The sequence below is a fragment of the Corylus avellana genome, chromosome 7, assembly GCF_965113065.1.
Source record: "Corylus avellana chromosome 7, dhCorAvel1.hap1.2, whole genome shotgun sequence".
NCBI lineage: Eukaryota > Viridiplantae > Streptophyta > Magnoliopsida > Fagales > Betulaceae > Corylus > Corylus avellana.
This window is the reverse complement of record NC_142496.1, coordinates 1,135,396-1,157,311: the sequence shown is the minus strand read 5'-3', so window position 1 is coordinate 1,157,311 and position 21,916 is coordinate 1,135,396. Positions and strand designations below refer to the sequence as shown.

At 36.3% G+C, this 21,916-nt stretch overlaps 1 protein-coding gene and 2 pseudogenes across 1 annotated transcript; 1 reads left to right on the top strand and 2 right to left on the bottom strand.

Moving 5' to 3' along the window:
* Positions 1 to 3,820: 3,820 nt before the first annotated feature.
* On the top strand, positions 3,821 to 4,376 carry LOC132185564 (uncharacterized; annotated as a pseudogene).
* Positions 4,377 to 6,352: 1,976 nt separating this feature from the next.
* On the bottom strand, positions 6,353 to 8,829 carry LOC148584313 (uncharacterized; annotated as a pseudogene).
* A 6,662-nt stretch (positions 8,830 to 15,491) lies between these two features.
* Positions 15,492 to 21,483, bottom strand: LOC132183586 (UPF0481 protein At3g47200). The gene is made up of 5 exons (XM_059596917.2): positions 21,385 to 21,483; positions 20,721 to 21,292; positions 19,880 to 20,638; positions 16,724 to 16,834; positions 15,492 to 15,829 (listed from the first exon to the last, which is right to left on the bottom strand). The coding sequence occupies exons 2-4, from the start codon at positions 21,216 to 21,218 to the stop codon at positions 16,826 to 16,828; spliced, it is 1,266 nt and encodes a 421-aa protein (XP_059452900.2). The 5' UTR covers positions 21,219 to 21,292; positions 21,385 to 21,483; the 3' UTR covers positions 15,492 to 15,829; positions 16,724 to 16,825.
* Between the last annotated feature and the right edge of the window lie 433 nt (positions 21,484 to 21,916).

The window sequence follows — 21,916 nt, the reverse complement described above, 5'->3', positions numbered from 1 at the left end:
CCATCTCATGCAAGCTAGGACCGGCTATAATTTATATTTTCAAATGTGAAGGATAGAAATCCTTTTGATTAATGAGGATTTAATGATACATAAAGGCAACATCTTGATTGGCAAATTGATTTTATGATACATTGGTATGTAATAACCAGAACCACACTTTTATTTTGTTAGTGTGATTGTAATTATGACAGATCTATATGTATTTATTAAACTATATTAGTAAATATTATTGTATCAACATTTCAAAATGGTTATTAAAAGCGGTATAGATGGCTCGAAGGTTGAGAGCCTTAATGACATAAATTTTATAATGTGGAAACGAAACATTTCTTATGCACTGATGCATGAGAAAATACTATACACCCTCACAAGTGACAAGCCAAAATATTGTATGATTGAAAAGAGAAGAGGCCGTCAAGAAACAAGAAAAATGATGGAAGACGAGCTAATGACAAGAGACACCATTCTCCATAATATGAAAGACAAACATCATTTGTATGGTTTCAAGTTTGACACACAAACAACAACTATTATTAAACCAATTTAACAATGCTCGTATGGGTTTAGCATAGTTGGTAGGATTCAGGGATGCCTAAATGAACGTGTCTATGCATTTCTGCCCAATAAGGGACATATCTGGTCAGATAAATGCCGATGAAATTGACTTAAGGTACGGGTATTACAACTCACATAAATGTGAAGTCCACTACAAACCATTATTATGAGATGGGTAATATAATATCTATTTTCGAAGAGTTTAAAAGACGCTGATAAGGTATATCAAAGAAAACCTCAAGAATATTGGCTTTACAGGAAGTACTTGATCGAAAATTCAGCTCAGGTTAATACCATTGAACTTATGTATTGCCGAAGGCGTCTTTATGGAATGGGTGTGGACTTATCAACCGATGGCGGCCTGACATTATTACACCTACTATATATTTGGATTCATTTAATCATCCATGCATTTAACAATCATCAAAAGTTGTAACAACCAAGCTTCCAAAAGTTGGGGCGAACATAAACCATCATGCAATTGAAGGGAGAAAGATGTTTCAACATCTTTAGTAATGAAGTGATGCAAATGTTATGGACTTTTTGTTGTATTAATGTTCACCCAACAGACACTCGATATCATTTACAATATGAAATGTTATACTTGATTATTCCATCTCATGCAAGCTAGGATCGGATATAATTTATTGTTTCAAATGTGGAGGATAGAAATCCTTTTGATTAATGAGGATTTAATGATACATAAAGACAACATTCTGATTGGCAAATTGATTTGATGATACATTTGGTGTGTAATAACCAGAACCACACTTTTATTTTGTTGGTGTGATTATAATTACGACACATCTATATTTATTAAACTATATTAGTAAATATTATCGTATTCACAAGGGTGGCCATATAATTTGTTTCACAAAATAGAGGGGATGATGGCCATGCCAAGCTTTTGTATAAACTCTTTAATTTTTTTTTCTTAATCTCCACCGTACCGTTAAAGCGACACGTTTTCATACAAGAAAAACAAGGGTAAATTAATAATGCAAAAATGGTTCAGATGCATGCATGCAAGTGCTAGTCGCATGTAACTTTTTCCATTCAAACTAGCAACAAAAAGTCTTACAGATGAGTTAATTTGAAATATTTAGTGTTAAAACTAGTTTGATTGGAAGTTAAGGTTTACTTGTTTACTCGGGACTTCAATTGGTGCTCAAAGGCTTGCCTAAATTTACGTTCGCCACTTTTATGGCTTATATGATAATTATCTTCAGTACTACGACTGAACTTGATGAAATCGGCTGAATTTTCTGATGCTTTTTGTTTTGTTTTTTTTTTTTTTAATCTTCGATCTTATGCTGTTTAATTGGATGCATGTGTTGTTAGTGCATTGGAGTAAATGTTCAACTGCATATAGCTGGCCTTGCCAACTGATTATAATTATTCTAATAAATTTCTTTTGGCATGGTTTTGGATAGAAATTTCGTTGGAAAAACAATGGGATGGATTAATGAAGCTACTTACAGATGATCAGATGGTCATATATATAATGTAAAAAAAGGATATATAACATGGGATCAAATAGCTAGCTAGTGACAATGTAACCCGCCGTTAAAAGAAGTATGACTTTACTAGAATGTTTTTTGATACGAAAAATTACTAATCAATTTTTTTGTATTTAAGATTTGATTAGGGATTTAATTAAGGATGATGAAAAAAAGCAACTGAAAAAAGAAAAACAAAAATAAATGTGTACATGTTCTTTTGTTTGAAATATTGTTTAAACATCCCTTGTTAGCCCCTATCATTTCGTCTCATGTACACGACATGGAAGTAGGGATGTAAACGAGCCAAACTTGGGCGAGTTTGGCCTGTCCATATAAGTTTTAGTTGAGCTTGAGCCGAGCTTAGACATGAGCCTAACAATTGTGTTCGAGCTCGGCTCGCCAAGGAGTTATCCTTGCTCGAGCTCGGCTAGCTAGCATATTCAGCGAGCCGAGCTGGCTCGACAAACTTAAACTTTTATTTTTCTATTATAAAATTTATATTTTAAGCCACTGCTCAAAAAGCCACCTTGCCCAAGCTAGTGGCTTAAAAAAGCCACCTTGCCCAAGCTACTAGCTTAGGCAAGCTCCAACTAAGTGAGCCAAAAAGGCTCAACAAGCATTGTAAAGTGTGAAGGTGGGACCCCCTCACAAGCAATGCTCCACGTGAGTCAATACTTTTGTTTTAATAATTTTCTTCTTGTGAGGAGCATGCCCTTTTATAGATAACTGAAGGTGAGATCTTTTGCTTCCTTATCGATGTGGGACGGATGAGCTTCAATTCTTTCACTTTTTTTCCCTTCTCATAAATTCTACTTCACAACTCTCTCTCCCTCTGTGGACCCACTGGACCATTGCAATTGTAGACTGCTTATTTCTTTTACTTATTTCCTCTACCATCCCAGGTGTTCCAATCTGCAGCAAATCAAACAAAAGAATATATCTCAAAGAATATCTAGATATGAATCTGATTCAAGAAGGAAACTGGGAAGTGTGCAGTATGAATTACTGTGAAAAAAAAAACAAAAAATTGAGCCTTGGGGCTTTTCTTCTTCTTTTTCTCTTGTAGCAAAAATGAATTAATGTGAAAAAAAAATCAGAATGTTTGGTATGAAAAGATTAAAAAAAAAAACATTGTTTTATAATGTTTTTTGTACGGATGTCCCAACCCATTGATTTAGATGAACCAATATACTTATTCTGTGTTGTGTAATTGGCATTGAACTTGCCAACCGACCTACCCGACCACCAACCGGCATTTGTCAGTGTCAGTATTAATGTACGTATCATTGTATGGTCAAAATACAATTGACAATTGTGCAGTCTATGTCTATCAATGTTGAAAAAGAAGTGGACCGGAACTATAATAGATTTGATTGATGTAAGAAAAAGAAGCAAAAAAAAAAAAAAAAAAAAAAGGTAAGATTATTTTGTATAAAAAAGTGAAAAAATTTATTTTGTAATAATTTTTTTATTTGAATTGTAATATAAAGTGATTGATGTAATGTAAAAACTAAGAATATTAGGGTTTGACCTTTTTTTTTCAAAAAAAAAATTAGGTCTTTGGGTCCGGTTCGGCCCACTCCTTTGCCAAACACACCTACTTCATGCGAACTAAACTCTCGTCCACCCAACTAGTTCAAATTTTAAATGCGGGTCCACCAACGGCAACCTTAACCCTCCAACTATGTCTAACTGTCCCGACCGGGTAGCAACAATCTCATAGAAACTCCAAACCAAAACAATTCTTTGATAAAATATCCACCATGATCGGTCTGAGCAAGCTTTGCTCGACACTCATATCACTGTGGTGTTTGCTGTCTCTCTTGTAGCCATACTCGCTCAGCTCTTCTGCATGCTTCGGCGACGGAGAAGGATCCGTAGGCAGAGAGTCTCTGATGGCGAAGAGAATTCACTCTACAACCCCTCAAAGGAGCTCTTCTACTTTTTCTGCTGGAAAAATTAATCCCGCATCGAGCCCCAGCAAGCTCCTTCTCCCTCTCCACGCAGGAGAAACAGCGGAGGTCGACAATGTTTTGAAGTGGCTGGGATTGTACATTGTCTAGGTTTTTGTTTACGATAGAGGAGGAGAGAGAGGGTGTGGACTGTGAGAACTGTTCTTCTTCGGAGAAAGGGAAGACGAAATCAAAGAGGGTGATTACAGAGGAGCGCGTTGGGGTCGTTGGGGTGTCAAGCTCGTTGCCAGTGGTGTCCGTGATGATCGATGTGGACGAAGCGACGCTGTTTTCAACGCCTTGTGCTTCATCGCCTTACTACACTCCTTTGCCTTCTCCTACTCGTGAGATGGAACCTACGACCTAATCAAATCTGACCTAATCAAATCTGACACGCTCGTGTAAAAATTTGAATGCACTTTTAAGGGTTTAAAAAGTTTAAAAATTACTAAAACGTATTTTTGGCAAAAATTTAAAAATAATGCTTTTGTCATAAAGTACTTTTTGACTTAAAAACTGCTTCTCAAATATGCGAATACGATTAATAACCGATTATATATATATAATTGCTAGGACCAACTTCTATCTTTTTCTTATCTCTTAAAATTGATATGTCTTTTAAAATCACTATTAAATTTGAGTTTAATCACTATTGAATTTTAATCTAATTGTAATTTTAAAAATTATATCTTATAATTTAAAAAATTACATTTTCTTCAAAATTGTAGAGAATCCTTATCCTGCATGACCTACTTACCTCGAGTAATTCTAGAAGTCTCTTTTATGTCTTTCCAAAAATTATGTACCTCCTAAAATCACAATTTGATCAAAATCTAATAATAATCAATCACAAGCTCAATGGTAATTTTAAGAGCCACATCATTGTTAGATGAGTACAAAAAGGAATTGTAGCATTACTCACTTACCTCCACATGGTTTTATTTGTCCACGCTTTTACACTATCCCCGAAATTGGGTACTGCATTTCAATTTAATTCTTACATTTTAAAAAAATTTATAGTTTCAAAATTGAAATTTTTAATTCTTAAAAATATAGTCAATCTATCAATTACGTTTTTTTTTTTTTTTTTTTTTTTTTTTTTTTTTTAAAAAGACAACAATAAACCCCTCTAAAACATGACTACTTTATGCATTCACCTTAAAGATTAAATCTCAAAGGTACATCCCACAACACAAGTAATTAAAGTCACAACTTCTCTGTGGGGTGTGAGCTCAATGATGCATCTGAAATGCATAGTAGTCTAAAATGCAACTACTATGCATGGGCCAATAGTATGGAATTCAGCTGTTTAAGAGCACTCACATTGGACTCAACAAGATAGCTAAAAAGCTATTTTGTCTACCTTTATAGCAAAAAATGCTCCACATCCGACTCAACAAAATGGCAAAAGATTTGTTGAGCCTAGTATATATATATATATATATATATATATAAACATTTGTGTTCCCTGTCTTCTTTTTGAATATAGAAAGTAGATAAAAAATAAAATAAAATAAAAAAGTATTTTAAATGAAAAAATGAAAGTGAATAGTTAAAATACTGAGCCAGATGTAAGTGTTTTGAAAAGATTGGTAGCTAAAAAAAAAAAAAAAAAAAGTATTTTAAATAAAAAAATGAAAGTGAATAGCTAAAATACTGAGCCAGATGTAAGTGTTTTGAAAAAGTTGGTAACTAAAAAAAAAATAAATAAATAAAGTGTTTTTTTTATCTAAGTTTTAACTAAATATTTGTCGGATGTGATTCTAAACTGAAAGCAAAATTGTTCTTGTACGAAAAAGTGGGGCTAAAGCTAAAGATAACGGGAAAAAAAGGAAAGAAAAACAATAATAAATTTCTATATGGGGAGCCTCAACAAACAACTTTAAATTAAAATTCATCACAAAATAAAAATTACTTTTGTGCATACATGTTTTCAGTGCCCTCATCAAATCAAACCAAGCGAACGTGAGTGAATAACACTTCTCACACAAGAAAAAAACAAAAACATAAACCCCAAGGGGTTGGCTCAGTTGGTGATGAGCTTGGTATCAAGTGGTGTGCTCCCTCTTGGTCTCAGGTTCGAATCCTACTAGGTGCTACCTCTCTATTGGGGCCATACCCTCTGGCGAAGCCAGTGACTTACCCGATCTGTGTAGGGAAATTTTTGTGGGTGTGATGCACAGATCCGGGGATTAGTCGGTGGATCTTGGGCTGGGCCTCTACAAGTCGGTACCCACCTCGGTGGTAGCCCGAAGTACTGTCCGGCCTTATAGGTGAAACCGGAAACCTCGTATCAAAAAAAAAAAATATGAAAACATAAGAGATTAAGAAAGCAACCTAGAATTATAATTCTCTTTCCCCGTGCTTCAATATTTTTTTTGTTTGATTCTTGCCTGCATGGCTGGCTTCTTCGCTAATTTGTACCTCATGCTTACCCCTGCAATTTTAAAACCCATTAGCACTTACACAAATAACCAACTGTAACGTTATGTGCATATTAAATTTGCTCCTCCTAGTGCATGCTCAAGGGAAAAATTTGGTGGAAGCACCATGAGTCCTATTTACACATTTGCAAATGCATCATGCTCGAGAACTACATTAAGAGGGTCGTAGGTTAACTTTTGATGAATGTTTGTCTCTTAATAATTTGAAGACTGCTAAGATGTTGTAGATATCTAATTTTATGTCAACACACGTTTATTGTAGATTCTAATTTCTAAAGATCTTGCAGAGATCTAAAACTTCATGTCCACGAACGTTTCTGCAAAAAATTTTAATACCAAACATGTTCGACATCCAAACAAGTAGGTGTGCAAGCAAGTGTGCAACACCCTCAAACTATTAATACCATAATGAGACAATATGCTTTATTGAGAAAGGTTTTCTGCCTATCACTTGATTAATGTAATTGAGATCTAGAGTCCTTCGGGCCTCTTACTAAACTCACAAATTTTCTCCTCCTCACTTAAAGAAAACGTCATACAAAAACAAAAACAAAAAAAATAGAAAATAGCAAAAGATGTCCATACATTTTCATTTGGAAAAAATTGAAAATTATATTGCTCATCCAACTCAAAAACTAAGAATCAAAATGTTCAATTATATTAACTATCTCCTTTCCCCCATTAATTTGTTTAAAAAGCATATGTTCTTAAGAAAGTTCTTTGCAAACATGCTTATTTTGACAATCAAATACAAGCTAGCAGTTAATAGCTCCTATTTAAGAAATTCATTGTACAAGACATAAAAATGAATACCAGAACTAGTGCGTAGTAGCCAAAATGTGCACAGAAAATGTTTTGTGTTTGGGAAAAAATAAAGGAATGTGGAGAGAAATAAAGCAAGAATCTTACAGCGAAAGACATTTCGATACGTGGGTGGGGAGTTCCGTCACGTATTTCCGGATAGCAACTACCGATATAACCAACTTCTTCCTCGACGTGGGCTCAACATGAACAGTGACACACTCAAGTTCAGAAGAAGATGCACACTGCAAAACGCAGAACATTTGGTTCTCCAGATGAACGAAACCAGGTGTGTAGGGGTCATCATATTTATCAAGAAATGATATCCCTACACCTTTCAGACTCCCTTTGAGCCACAGGTCCTGCGCTAAGTTGTAGGAAAGCAACATTGTGGCGTCTGTTAACCAGTACAGCGTATCACCTACTGCAGCTACGGCCCTTCCGCTATATCCCAGAGGACATCTGGCATCTACCTTGCGCTCAGCATGCTTCTCCCAGGAACGACGCCGCACATCATATGCATAGAAAGTACTCATAAAAGTCCTTGAAAAACGAGGACATTGTGCTGTTTTTGTGGCAACGAGAATCCGGTTTGGATTCTCAAGAGCTGCAGAAATAAATTTAGATTCCACCGGAAGTGGAGGATCATCAGGCACTTCTTCCCATTTTTGAGTCAGCGGGTCAAAAACCTCAAGTTCCAGGCCGTTTGAACAAGAATTAGTCATATCTCCAGCCAACACATGAAACTTACCGTCTACTGCAAAGACGTGAGCATCGAGTCTAGGATATTTCATTGGCATAACAGGAATCCACTCCGTAGATGGACGGGCCGCGGTAACGTCCAATTTACAAGCATAGGCAGAAACCGATGGATTACGATCAGGATAAAAGTCACGATTGCCACCGAAACAATACAAATCGGGGGCTATGGCTGCAAAGCTAGAGCAATTTGGTAGTTCACCTTCCCAAAATGGAAAGATCTCTGATCTCCTCACTATCTTCACTATCGACCTTCAGTGGACAGTCGGCCTCAACTTTAATTGTATACCATCTCGAAATCAACTTCTCATGAGAATCCACGGCCTTAAATATAGGCATGCAACAAAGGATGTCGTAAGGAGAAGAAGTAATTGTAGGAGGGCGATGTGATGATTCATCTAATGGTGACCGCTGGCCTGGCATCGTGGATGCGTCCATGGAGTATTCGTGGGCGGTGGAGAACGGTGTTGGTGTTACAATTTCAAGGGTGGAATAGAAGTTCAGAATGAAAAATCTAGAGAACAAATCAAGAGTGTCCCAAAATTAAACTTATAATCAATCGCATTATGTAAATTCAGAATACCATAAAAACCTCCAACCACAATACCAAAAAGCAGCAAAACCAATCAGAGATATAGTCCGTAAAAATAAACAAAAAACTAAAAGAACGCAAAAAATGAGAGAGACTCTGAGAGGAGAGGAGTAATAGTGTAATACCAGGAAAATCTTAGAGGAGTCCCGGCGGAAGATCTGAGAGCCGAAAGTCACGGACCACGGCGTTTGGGTCTTTGATGGCAAGAGAGAATCTGATCTGAGTTAGGCTAGGGTTTTTCAAAAGCGATGAATATATATGGGATAAAACGCGCTGTTTTATAACAGAGAGAGTGTTTGGGGTTGCGTATGAGAAATAGAGCTTTTAAGTACAAAAGTACTTTTGGACAAAAGCTTCATTTTTATGTTTTTGCCAAAAGTGTGTTTTAACTATTTTTAGGCTTTTTGGACTCTTAAAAACGCTTTTAATTTTTTTACCAAATGAGTACTTTTTTTTTTTTTTTTTTTTTTTTTTCACACGGACTTTTTATTTGTTAAAAATACTTTTAGGCCCCTCAAACGCAATTTCAAACAGGCTCTAAGAATGTAATACTACGGATCGAGCAGCAAACTATCTGTGTTCCATCCGCATTTTGTTGGTTTAAACTATCCACCTTAAAAAAAAAAAAAAAAAAAATGATGATGAAAGCAAGCGACTACGCGTGATTTCAAAATTTTAGGTTTCTTTTTTTTTTCTCCTATTCAAATAAGGGAAATCAAGTTACATGGGATCAAACAACAAAGGGATGGGTACCCCTACAACAAACCCAAACGATAAAATACAGTATGTTGATGCAGTTTTTGGTACGGCTTGATCGGCAATCGATTGCCTGCAAAATAGCAAGAGTGTCAAAGGGTCCTGACCTTAACTGGAGACACTTTGATGCTTAAGTTAGCATATTTTGTCTGGAGTGAAAAATATAGCACGTGTTACATAATAAAAAGAATATATTGAGAATGAGCTTTTTGGTCTCCCTTTTCAAAATGATCTTTATCGATCCATTTTATTGGATTTTATATAACAATTATCTGTATGTTCCACCTTCATCTGATTGAGGGATAATGGGATATGCTTTAAAGATAATGGAAGGCGGTTGATAGATAGTGGGAGGTGGTTGAGAGATAATCTCATGATACTTGAGTGGGACCCATAGTAAATTTTATAACCTACAATTACCCTCGATTCTCATGGCACTTTAAGGCTGGCAATTTTGACACGACCTGACAACCCTACACAAAATTACTGAGTTTGGGTTTATCATAAACGGGTTTGGGTCATAAACGGGTTGATCCGTTTATGCCCCGTTTATTTTGTGTCTGGCGGGTCGTGTCACGGGTCACCCGTAAGTGACCCTCCAGACACGGTTATTTTTTATTATTTTTTTTTTACCTAACGGAAAAAGGACAGAGGGCCTTTAAACCTAAATCATTTTTTCCTCTCCAGCTCTCTAGCCTCTCCTCACGCTGCGCCCCCCTCTTCTTTCTCCATTGATTTTCCTCTCTTTCTCAGTTTCTTTCTTTCACATACTCACTCTCTCTCCACTCTCCGCTCACTGTTGACATTGCACTCTGCCGCTCTCCCCTCTCTCTGTTGCGCCGCCGACGTCGCACTCTACCACTCTCTCTCTCTTCTCTTTAGCGCCGATGTCGCATCTGGTATGTATCTCTCTCTTGCTCTCCCATGCTCTAATTTTGTTTTTCACTTCCTGTATAAATATGTCTTGTGAATCTGTTATATGGCAAAGAACGAGTTAACAAAAATCTTTATAAAAATCTATAGTTGTTATTCTAACTCTGATTTTAAGAAAAACATGTATATACCTCGATTGCTGTTTTTGAAATAGGTATTTGTTAGAATTGAAAATTGTTGATAAATAAATGCCTACAATGTGTTTGATGAATGGTCTATTTGCTGTTATTCTAAACTCTGATTTTGTTTTTTATTTCCAGTATAAATACGTCTTGTGAATATGTGATATGGCAAAGAACGAGTTAACAAAAACCTGTATAAAAATCTATAATTATTATTCTAAACTCTGATTCTAAGAAAAACATGTATATAACCCGATTGTTGTTCTTGAAATGGTCCATTTGCTGTTATTCTAAACTTTGTCAACAACCTGATATTGTGAATTAATGACAACAAATTAATGTTTACTTAATCCTAGTTTTGTGGTAGCATTACTGAATCTGATCTGATTCTTACTTGAAGTCTTGAACTTATCTGTAATTAACTTACTAACGATTATGTGTGTAGGTGATTAACGAAGATTCGGTTATATTCAATGACGATGTGGTTGAAATAAATACAATAGAAAATCCTTCTATTCATACAAATTCGATGACCTAAAAAAAGGTCCAGAAGATGCGTAAGAAAACCTCAACAGTTTGGACCACCCATTTTGATGAACTTCCTTGTACAGATCCTAATGACTCAAGGATATAGGTAAAATGCAAGTTTTGTGATCATAAATATGTAGCTAATAGTTCACATGGAACTGGAAATCTACAGCAGCATATGAAGGTTTGTGGAGTGAGAAATGATCATGATATTTAGCAATTGCTCCTATCTAGAGGTCAATGATCTCTGTCAGCAAGTGCCTCAAAATTTTGTCATAAAAGATATATTGTTGGTTGCTACGATTATTAAGCATTACTTGCCTTTTTCATATGTTGAATATGATGGTGTAAGAGAAATGCATAGATACTTGCGTAATGATGTACCATTAATCTCTAGAAATACTGCCACTACAAAAAAAAATGGAATTTATTGACGTGTCTACAGTAACTCACTGTTCACCACGTCATTATTTCTTGACGTGTTAATTAGTTACACTTCACTAAAGACTTTAGCAACGTATTGAATTTGACATGTCACAAATTAGTGACTTGTCAAATTTAACACGTCAATAAATAGCAACGTGTCAATTATTGCCACGTTGGACAAGTCTTAATTTAGGTTAGGTTTTGCAAATTTAGATTATGTAAGTATTAGAAAAATTTTAAAAACTTAAAAAAAAATAAGTATTAAAGAAAAATTTTCTCCTCCTGAATTGAAGAAAATGTCACAGAAAAACAAGAAATAGAAATAGGCAGGGATGCTCATAAAATTTCATTCGAAAAAGATTGAGAATTATAATACTGCTCATCCAACTCACGAAACTATGAATCAAAATTTTCAATTATATTAACTATCACCTTTCCCCCATTAATTTTTTTTTTTTTTAAAAGCTTATGTTCTCAAGAAAGTTCTTTGCAAAAACATGCTTATTTTGATAATCAAATCCAAGCAATTAATATCTCCTATTTAAGAAATTCATTGTAAAAGACATGGAGCCAAGGAAATACACCAAGAGGCTCACCCAAAAAAAAAAAAAAAAAAAAAAAAAAGAGAGGCAGCAATATATACTATTCTAGATTATCATCAGAATTTTGAATTGCTTTATGCACACCTGATAATTTATAGATATCAAAGGAGACCATGCGTATTTCATCCATTTGCTATTGGTGTTATAAACTAAATATGAACTTCCACTTATCAGCCCCACCAGGGTGCATCAGTACTATTAGTTAGAAAAAAACAATATATGGTACAGAAGAAGTTAAGGAAAATTAACTAGTTGTGCACAGAAAATGTTTGTGTTTGGTTAAAAAAGAGATTGAAGTTATGGAAAATTAACTAGTTGTGCACAGAAAATGTTTGTGTTTGGTTAAAAAAGAGATTGAAGTTATGGAAAATTAACTAGTTGTGCACAGAAAATGTTTGTGTTTGGTTAAAAAAGAGATTAGGATAATGGAAAGGGAAAGCAAGACACTACTTACAGTAAAAGGCAAATTCTTTTGGTCTTAATCATCCTCGGGCTGGACCCTTGCAAACTCTTATTATTGACCCAGTAATTGGATGCTGCTTATTGTGTTGTAATTGTTATAGTGCTATGGTTTCTTAATATTGTGTTGTAGTGGGTTGAGGTTGCATTCTTTAAATCTCTTTAGTCTTTAGATCTTATCAAGTAGGAAGGACGAGGTGGAATCCTTCTTTGATAATTTTTTGGGTGACCGCTAATGGCCCAAGCAATTCGGGCACCGACAAAGAGCAGGGAGGGCAGCAAAGCCTACTTGCTTCGGGCAGGTAGATCCTGCAGAGGGTGTTGTTTGTCGACAACCATACAACCTGATGTGTTACTATGGGTGCTTTGCTTAGCAAATCTAAGATGCATGAGGACAGTCAACCGTATGTGATTGCACTTAAAAAACTAATTGAGTTAGATCCCACAAACTCTGATACCTCTGAGCTTCTAAGCAATGCAAATGCAACATGGGGTAGGTGGACCTATGTGTTTATTTGATTTAATATTTCTTCAATTAACCACGTTTTTTGATCCTATACAACATGAAAGGGGAAAAATCTAAAGCAAGTAAACCTCAAATGACAACTCTACAATGCTTATTTAACCTCATTAACTTGGAGATGATTCAACCAATTGTCGTATGGTTGAAATTTTAAATTTGAGAAGAATGGTACTTATTAGAGCAGCATTCCTGTAAAATTTCAATGCAAAATGGCCAATCAAAACCTACTTTTTTCTACCTTACCTAGCCACTTTTCAAAACCTGAATTCCATCTGCTTATCTAAACTTCTACTATATATATATATATATATATATTGAATTCTTTTATTTATTTTGGTTAAAAACCATCGCCACCAAAAACACCAAATGGAACACCCATCTGCCAGATAACCACGACCATTACCAACAAAGCATCACCCAAAATCAACCAATCATCACACCAAACCAAAACAACAATCATGTATCACCAATAATGCAAAATCCATCCCACCGAAACCGTTGCAACCCAATATAGACAACATCTATACTCCGAAACCCATTAATGGAACGAACCCATAACACCAAAACCAACAAAACTTCAACACATACCAACCCTTCGCCATACTGCACAGGGAAATCAAAATTCATAGAACTAAAATGGAGGCATTACGTTGCTGTTGACCCAAACTTACCCATCTGCGGTATCTTTCTCAATGGGTCTTCTTCCACTAGCCACATCACCAGGTTTTCACATTCTTGATGCAAATAGGCCAGAGCAGAGGCGACCCCTAATAAAACTTTTTGCCTACGAGGCCATGGTAAAGTCGTTCTCGCTTAGAACAAAGCTTTATCAAGGCTTCCATTGGGCATTAGGTAGTAGCCAAACAAGATTCACCCTTCTCGTGGCACCAACCTTGAAGCCAAACAAGAATTTGATGCCTAAGAGTTCCAATTATGGACAATTCAAACAGAAATTCATTCCCCGTCCTCACATTAGCCGCTGCTAACAACTTCCCTTCTCTGTGTAAACTCCAAACCCATTCCACCAAGTTGTTGCTAACCTCTACTTTCCCAACTACAGTATCTTTCTCAATAGATCTTCCACTAGCCACTACAAGAACCAGAGCTCCATAGCTAAACACATCAGTTTTTTTCTGTAGCTCTCCCCCATTAGAAGATACTGGCTTCACGGCAAGCAAAAGGAGGTAGAAGGTTACAGGTTTTTGATTTGGCAAGTACAGGGTGAGAGAAACAAATAAGATAAAATGCCTTTGTGTACAGTACTGTCACGCCACATGCATGTTGCTTGACGCTGTTCACGAATGGAACCAGAATGGCTAATACGATGGGCAGGCATCTTAATGATTTGCTAAGCTAAGACAATTTGACTAAAATGGAAGAAGTGCATAAATCACTGTGAGTGCTCCTAGCTTACGTGCTAAGAAATCCATCATCAGGCTTTATCAGAACTGCTTGAGGTGACTTCTATCCAACAACTCCAAGTTGATGCAACTTTGTTTATCATCAACCATGAGTTTATTACAGCCTCAAACCGCCAACTTCAGACGCCATTGAAAAAATAATGCTTGTATATTTACTTAAAAGCATTGCATTATGTAGCAATTCTAACTACTTCCTAGTTCCCACCTACAAATAATGTACATTTGTTAACATTTATTGTTGTGCATTGTTGCGTTCTCAACTGCTATAAGACACTTCTCTAACACATTTCGCTTAAATCAATAATGACTGTTTTGGGAATAATGACATGTGAAATACTGTATAGTAATTTATAGATTATCTCTCACCGATGTGTCGAATCGTTAAAGAACATTTTGGAACATGCTAACGGGAAACTGAAAGCTTGACAAAGATATCTCAACTTTTATATAAGAGTTGATATTCTAGGACTAATGGAGTCAAAAGTTGATCCCATTTTTTATTAATCTGATGACATAAAAAAATGCATTAGAGCATTTTTTATTTTTTTTATTTTTTATTTTTTTTATAAATAAGTAATTCATTGAAAAGTGCAAAAGGGCGCAACCTTAGTACATAGGAAGTATACAAAGAAAGGCCCCACTAAAGACAAAAAGAGAAACATAAAAATAAAAAATTGCATAAGAGCATGTTGTGCATGATAGTTAAATCCATGCGAAAATCAGAATTTTTTTGAGGGATTTGAGCTATACACATACTTCACCTCATTCTTATATGCTTAGAGGAACAGCAATAACGCTATTTTTTTTTTTTTTTTTTTTTTAACGAAAAAAAAAAACTTGCAATTTAATAGCAGTAACGCTATTTAATTGCAAACAGATAGACATCAAAAATCAAATCACATGGAATATAAAAAAGTTGCAATTATTTTCAGAATTGACAATGATCAGAAATGAAGAAATGATCTAGTATCTTGACCGCTATGGCATTGTTTATTTAAGCCAGTTTATAGAAGACCTATGCATTCCTTTGCCTCACATGACATCTGGGGTTGCCTCTTACCTACTACTGTTTCTTTATCACTAATTTGCTTATAAAAGAATGGCAAAGAATGCTCAAGTAGGGATATTTACATTAATTATTCATACAGGATAATAATTTTTACTGTAGATAATATTTTCTATATGGAGTCTCAACATATAACTTTTAATCAAACATGGGTGAAAAATAGTTCTCATGCAGGGGGAAAAAAATAAAACATATTCCGACGGGAGCATTGGACAATGTCATGACCTTCTCAATAAAATGCTTGCATAAGAATGGAATAGAGAATACCTAACCCTAGACTATAGTAGATTAAGAAAGCAACCTACAATCATAAATCTCCTTACTCCTCGTACTTCATTCTTGCTTGGCTTCTTCTCTAATTTGCACTTCATTTCTGCTTTGCTTACCCCTGCAAGTTTAACACTCATTAGCACTTGCACATATGCTAACAGCAATGTCATTCTTATCTGCACATCAAATTTGCTCCTCCTAGTGCACGGTTTAAGGGAAAAATTTGATGGCAGCACCACTGGTCCTATTAGAGGTACATCATGCTCAAGAACTACATTAAGAGAGTCATATGTTAACTTTTGATAAATATTGTAGACTCTTAAAATATTGTAGGTGTCTAAATTTTAGGTCCATGCGCATTTCTTGTAGATTCTAAGGATCTTGTAGAGAACTACAATTTCATGTCCACGAACATTTCTCCAAAAAAAATTTACAAACCAAGCATGTTTCGACATCCAAGCTAGCAGGTGTGCAACACCTTCAAACTATTAATACCACAATGAGACAACTAGGGTAAGAATGGTATGTCTAAGAGTTTATTGCAAAAGCAACGACACTTGGACAAGCCCACCTTCTGCAATACTATAAAAACCGCAAGAAATTCACAGTATAGTGTCTATAGCTACATGCTTTATATATTGACAAAGGTTTAATGGATCCAGTAACTTAAGTCACAAATTTAAGAAATTTTCTCCTCCTGAATTGAAGAAAATGTCACAGAAAAACAAAAAATAGAAATAGCCACGGATGGTCATAAAATTTAATTGGAAAAAATTGAGAATAATATTGCTCATCCAACTCAAAAGTTATGAATAAAATTTTCAATTATATTAACCATCATATGTTCTCAAGAACTATGCATCAGTACTATTAGTTAGAGAAAACAATATATGGTACTGCAGAAGAAGTTATGGAAAATTAACTAGTTGTGCACAGAAAATGTTTGTGTTTGGTAAAAAAACAGAGATCGAGGATAATAGAAATTAGGGAAATTAAGCAAGACACTACTTACAGTAAAAGGCAATCCGATATGCGAGTGGCGTGGTCCATCTTATATTCAAGGAGGCAAACAACCGTTATATCCAACCTCCTCTCCTTGAGCTTACGAGAGACATCAACTATGCTGCAGTGAAGACAAGAATCAGACGCACGTTGTAAAAAGCAAAACCTGTGATTGTCTAAATGAACAATACTAGGAATAAACGAGGGGTCATCTTCATTAAAAAACGAATTTCCCAGAACACTCAGATTGCCTAAGAACCACACATCCAACTCTAGATCGTAGGCAAGCAAGCGAGCATTATGTAGAAGCCAGTATAAAGTATTGGCTACCGTTAAAGGCTTTCCACACCATCCTAGAGGACAATGACGGTGTAACTTGCGCTGATGACGCTCAAGCTCTCGCCAACAACCATCCCCCACGTCATATGTATAGAAATCAGCCCATCTATGATCACTATCCCCCGGAAAACATGATGAAGCAACAAGAATCCTGTCTGGATTCTCAAGAGCTGCAATAATAAAGCCGTCGTATGGCATTCTACCGGGAGGATCAGGCAACACTTCCCATTCATTAAGAATCGGGTCAAATACCTCAGCATCCGGGATCGTAGTTGGAAAAGTATAATCCATAACGAAACCGTCAAATAGCTCATCATCCGATGAGCTATAATTAATAATGGGGTCGTTAAATACCTCATCGTCAAAGGCATTATCTTCCAAGCGGACAGGTGGAAAACAACAATAGTGACCATCCCACACAAACAGCTTATTACCCCCAATGACGAAGGTGTGGGGTTGGAGTCTGGGACAAATCATTTTAGGAACAGGAACCCAATTATTATCAGGATGGTTAATGTCTAACTTATAGACATTGCGAACAAACGGTAGAGGCGAATCAGAATCGTACTCAGCAACAGAACGATAGCAGCGATGACCACCAACACAGTACAAATCCGAGCCTAGGGTTGCAAAACTGTAGTCCTGGTGATGATTTCCTTTCCAAAATGGACTGATCATCTGCAGCTTCTCACCGTCGACCTCCTGAGAACCGCCCGCATGAACAGTAATCTTATACCACCTCGAATGCACCGCCTCCCCCCCCACAGCTCCAATAGGCATATGGAAAACGATGTCGTAACAAATAGATGGTGATGAATCATCACTTGATGGCCTCGATAACCCTGGCATCGTGGATCCCTCCATCTCCATGGAGTATTTGGGATGAGGACGGTTGCTTGGAGAACGGCGAGCGCAGCGGTTAGCTTGGAAGATGAAACGTCACTGAAACAAGATTACAAAAAGGGAGTAACTTCCTTTGGCTGGGCCGAATTTGGTTTTGTTTTGGGTTTTTTTTTTAACCCATATGAGTTTTTTATTTGGCCCATTTAGTTCGAAACCCAAAGAGAAAATGTGGTCCTCAAAAAATTTCATGCTTGCCCAAATTTCTTGGTCTTTGGTCTCCAAAACCCAACGGTCGAAATAATTGGGTCTGATTCCAACGGACAACCCACACTTTTGATGAGACCCATGCGCATTAATGGTGTAACCAATACCAACTTTTTTATTTTTTTGACATGTCCGCACAAGAGGATGAAGGGGGATTCGAACTAGTGACCTCTGATTCATTAGGCGTGGTCCCGGCTAATTGAACTATCTCTTGGGACGTAACCAATACCAACTTAGTTGGCAATTGAATGCACCCTTTATCTAAAAAAAAAAAAAAAAAAATTGAATACACCTACCGGTCTTGCGTTTATGTAATGTAAGGGGAGTAATGATATAAGAGGCATCGGCGTATGTGAACAGTAAGCACGCTGATGATGGGGCACATATAACGTTTGCCCCAAATTAAAAAAATATATATCAAAAATTCAAAAAAAATTCAAAAAACGCGTTAGAACCCATTCTCCAACAAAAACCATTCCCACGACTTAGGCACTTACCAGCCCTTGCCAGGCAAAAACTTGTTGTGCCAAATACTCACCTAAATAAATAGGCAAATACTTGGTACGTTTTACTCGCAAGTACATAAGATCAAACGATAGTATAGTGCATAAGTACCAGATCGATCCCACGAGGATTGTTGATTTTGTTTTACAATTTAGAAAAATATCAAATTGTCACTAAATTGATATTATGAAAAAAAAATAAAAAGATATAAAGATAAATGAAAGGTAGGGCATTGATATCCACCACTAATCATATTTAGATAATATAATAATATGCCAATAATCCAATCATGTTATGAATACTTAATGTTTGCCAATCTAAGGGTATGGGTGTCTACTTCTTAAGCTATTGATTTTTCTAAGCAACGAATTAGGCATGAGTGTCTACTCTAATTATTTTCTTTCTTAAAGGATTTAATATGGGTGTCTACTAAGTTGTTCTTTAAGAAAGCATAAATATGTGAAAATCGACAAACACATGAGGCCTAGGGCATGGGTGTCTACTCCCGGTTCCCCATGTTGATTAACTCAAGAACCCGGTATGGATTTCTTTTGTTACTCTTATTAAACTCATGATTCGGTCATCCAAATTAATTTAATTAACTAGTTCATACCACATGCATATAATGGCCAATCACATACATATAACGAATTCAAGAAAACAGGAATTAATCAAGTTAAGCAATACAATATGATTATCACAAATGCGCCAATATTAAAATATTAAATAAACATAATTATGGTTTCAATTTAACCCTCTTTAAGAGTTAGTTATACATAATTAAAATAAAAGAGAACGAAGAGGGAAAGAAAGAACCAAAAACGACTCCTTGAAGTAGTCTCCAATTCCTCTTCCCAAAGTTGTCTCATTCAAATTGTGTACTGAATTGTGAGGCTTAAATGTCTATTTATAGGGCTTAGGAGAGTCCTAAAAGCCCTAATAATCCTAAGAAATTCAGAGATTTAGGTCCTAGTCCAACTAAGATAAATATATACTACTGCTATACTTGTCCTCTCAAATTTAGGAGTCCTTTATTTTTATACAACTACTATCCTGACCGGGTTATATTGCCTACCATTCACCCCTTGTGATCACCGTCTTTGCAATCGCAAACCTTAATGGTGGACCAGATATAGATCAACGTCAGTAGATTGGATATGTATGCTGTGATAAAACGCATAAAGTTTAGCTTGGAGAGAGTGCGGTAAAATCTAACCATGGCCTCATGTGTTTTATGATGACGGTTGACGTCATCTATCTGCTTCATCATGTAGCAGTCATCCATATCAATCTCAAGCTCTTTGGTGAGACTATTGAAAAGATCCACCACCTCCTGGTCGCCACCCTTTGCCTGTTTGATAATCCCCGCACGACGAAGAATGTTGATATCATCAACCGTATCCACTATGCAATCCAAGAAAACTGCAAGACAAGAAAAATAGGGGCGTTTTGCAGATCTATAGCTCTGCTCATAAGCTATCAAGTTCCTCAACAAAGTGCTGGTGCCATCATCAATGTATAGAGTAGGAATCGTCAACACTTTGTTCTTATACTCTATGTTAAGAAAGTTACTGGATTTTTTTTTGAATCGAACCCCAGTATAAGTAAGTGTCGTGGCATTATGGACCCAACCCTTCCCAGGAATTTTTTCATATTTGCTCTGGTTATCCCTTTTAGGACCTGAACTCTTTGGATTCATGAAGGTAGACTGAAACAGAGCTAATAGATGTGCATGCTCTTGATTGGTGTTCAATATATTGTCTGACAATTTGTCCTTTCCAGGTCTCAATGGTTCAAAAAATCGGAGAGCAAGCTCGTTGAAAGGAGTAATTGCCTTGGTCTCGAGGGTGGTGATGTCATATATTTTTTGCAGCACAAACATGGGAAGTTGGTTCTCAAGCATAAGTAAATCACGACCGATATTTGGCACCATCCAACGTGTTTCTAAAATGGGCTCCTCCACATCACCATTTCCCTGCTCCAAAAAAATCAAGCAATTAATATATATTAGTGTCTTTCTTCATGTGAGGCTGTTGATTTCTAAAGAAAAATAGTACCTTGGAAGTTGTCATGGTGGTGTGCAAGCGCAGGAGCTCTACGATAAAGCAACCGTCAAGGAGCATCATCCGGACAAAATCATCACTGTTTATACCTCCAAAGTCCTCCGAATAGCATTTTCTGGTTTTTTCCTCCATTTCTTTCATGGCATTTTCAAGATCTACTACACAGCCACGGCTCCTTTGGTTATGAAGGCGACTGAGAAACCGCTTTTTCTGATCTTCAAAGGCTCTCAGAGCCTCTTGATTATGATGAAATGGACCTATGCTTACAATCCTGGGGCTGTAAGCTCTGTTGTCAACTTCACGCACATGTGCTGGAACTCTGAATATCGACCATCCTCTGCCGCGTGTAGCAGATTCTGAAAGAGTTTTTCCGTTATCTTGCTCAAGGGTATTTGATTCTGCCACTTTTTGGACACCTGAAGCCTCGTCTATTTTGATGTTAAAAGAGTCTGACTTATTGTCAAGACCCCTGTCTCCCAACAGAGTCTTCATGGAAATGGTCAGTAGTAATTTTGCTCCGCATGGCAAATATTTAAGCAAGGATATACCAATTAGAAAGCCTAATTCTTCAAGCAATTTCAATGGAAGAGAAAGAAGAGTCAAAGAAAAGAGACAACAACACATGAATGAAACAAGCACTATATATGGTCAATTTTACCTAGTACTGCTGTAGAACTTCGAATCTCTGCCACCCCAGTAGTGGAAGTTTCCCAACTGATAATTTCAAAGAGAAATGGCACGACTTTCCTAGTTTCAGTTGCTGATCATGATGAGTAGTGTGAGTGTCGTTTGCATATATAGCTAGGGACCCAAAAACATTCTGATGCTGCATTAACAAATAGGCGGCATATATTTGTAGTTGGTGTTAGTTGGCGTGGGGTCTTAGTGTCTCTACTTTTTTTGACTAATCAGATACGTGTATGGGTTGAAATGCTAGTCACAATTATATGCTGATTATTTTCTGGATTAATTACTTTGAACTATTTTCACCTGTTTTGTTTTTGTATGAGAATGCAGATGAATCGGAATCCTTCTAATTATTGCTTATCCCTCTACATTGAGTTTAGTAAAATGGGCCTTTTAATTAAAGCCAGCCCAACCAATTGAGGACAAAGTTCAAGAAAAAAAAAAAAAAAAAAAAAACTAGAAATGGACCTGAAGTATGATTCAGTAACTTCTTGGCACAAAGA

Coding starts and splice junctions, on each gene's coding strand:
- LOC132183586 (XM_059596917.2), bottom strand. CDS start 21,218: ATGAAGACTCTGTTGGGAGACAGGGGTCTTGACAATAAGTCAGACTCT. Junction 20,639..20,720: donor CCACCATGACAACTTCCAAG/GTACTATTTTTC, acceptor TTTTTGGAGCAG/GGAAATGGTGATGTGGAGGA.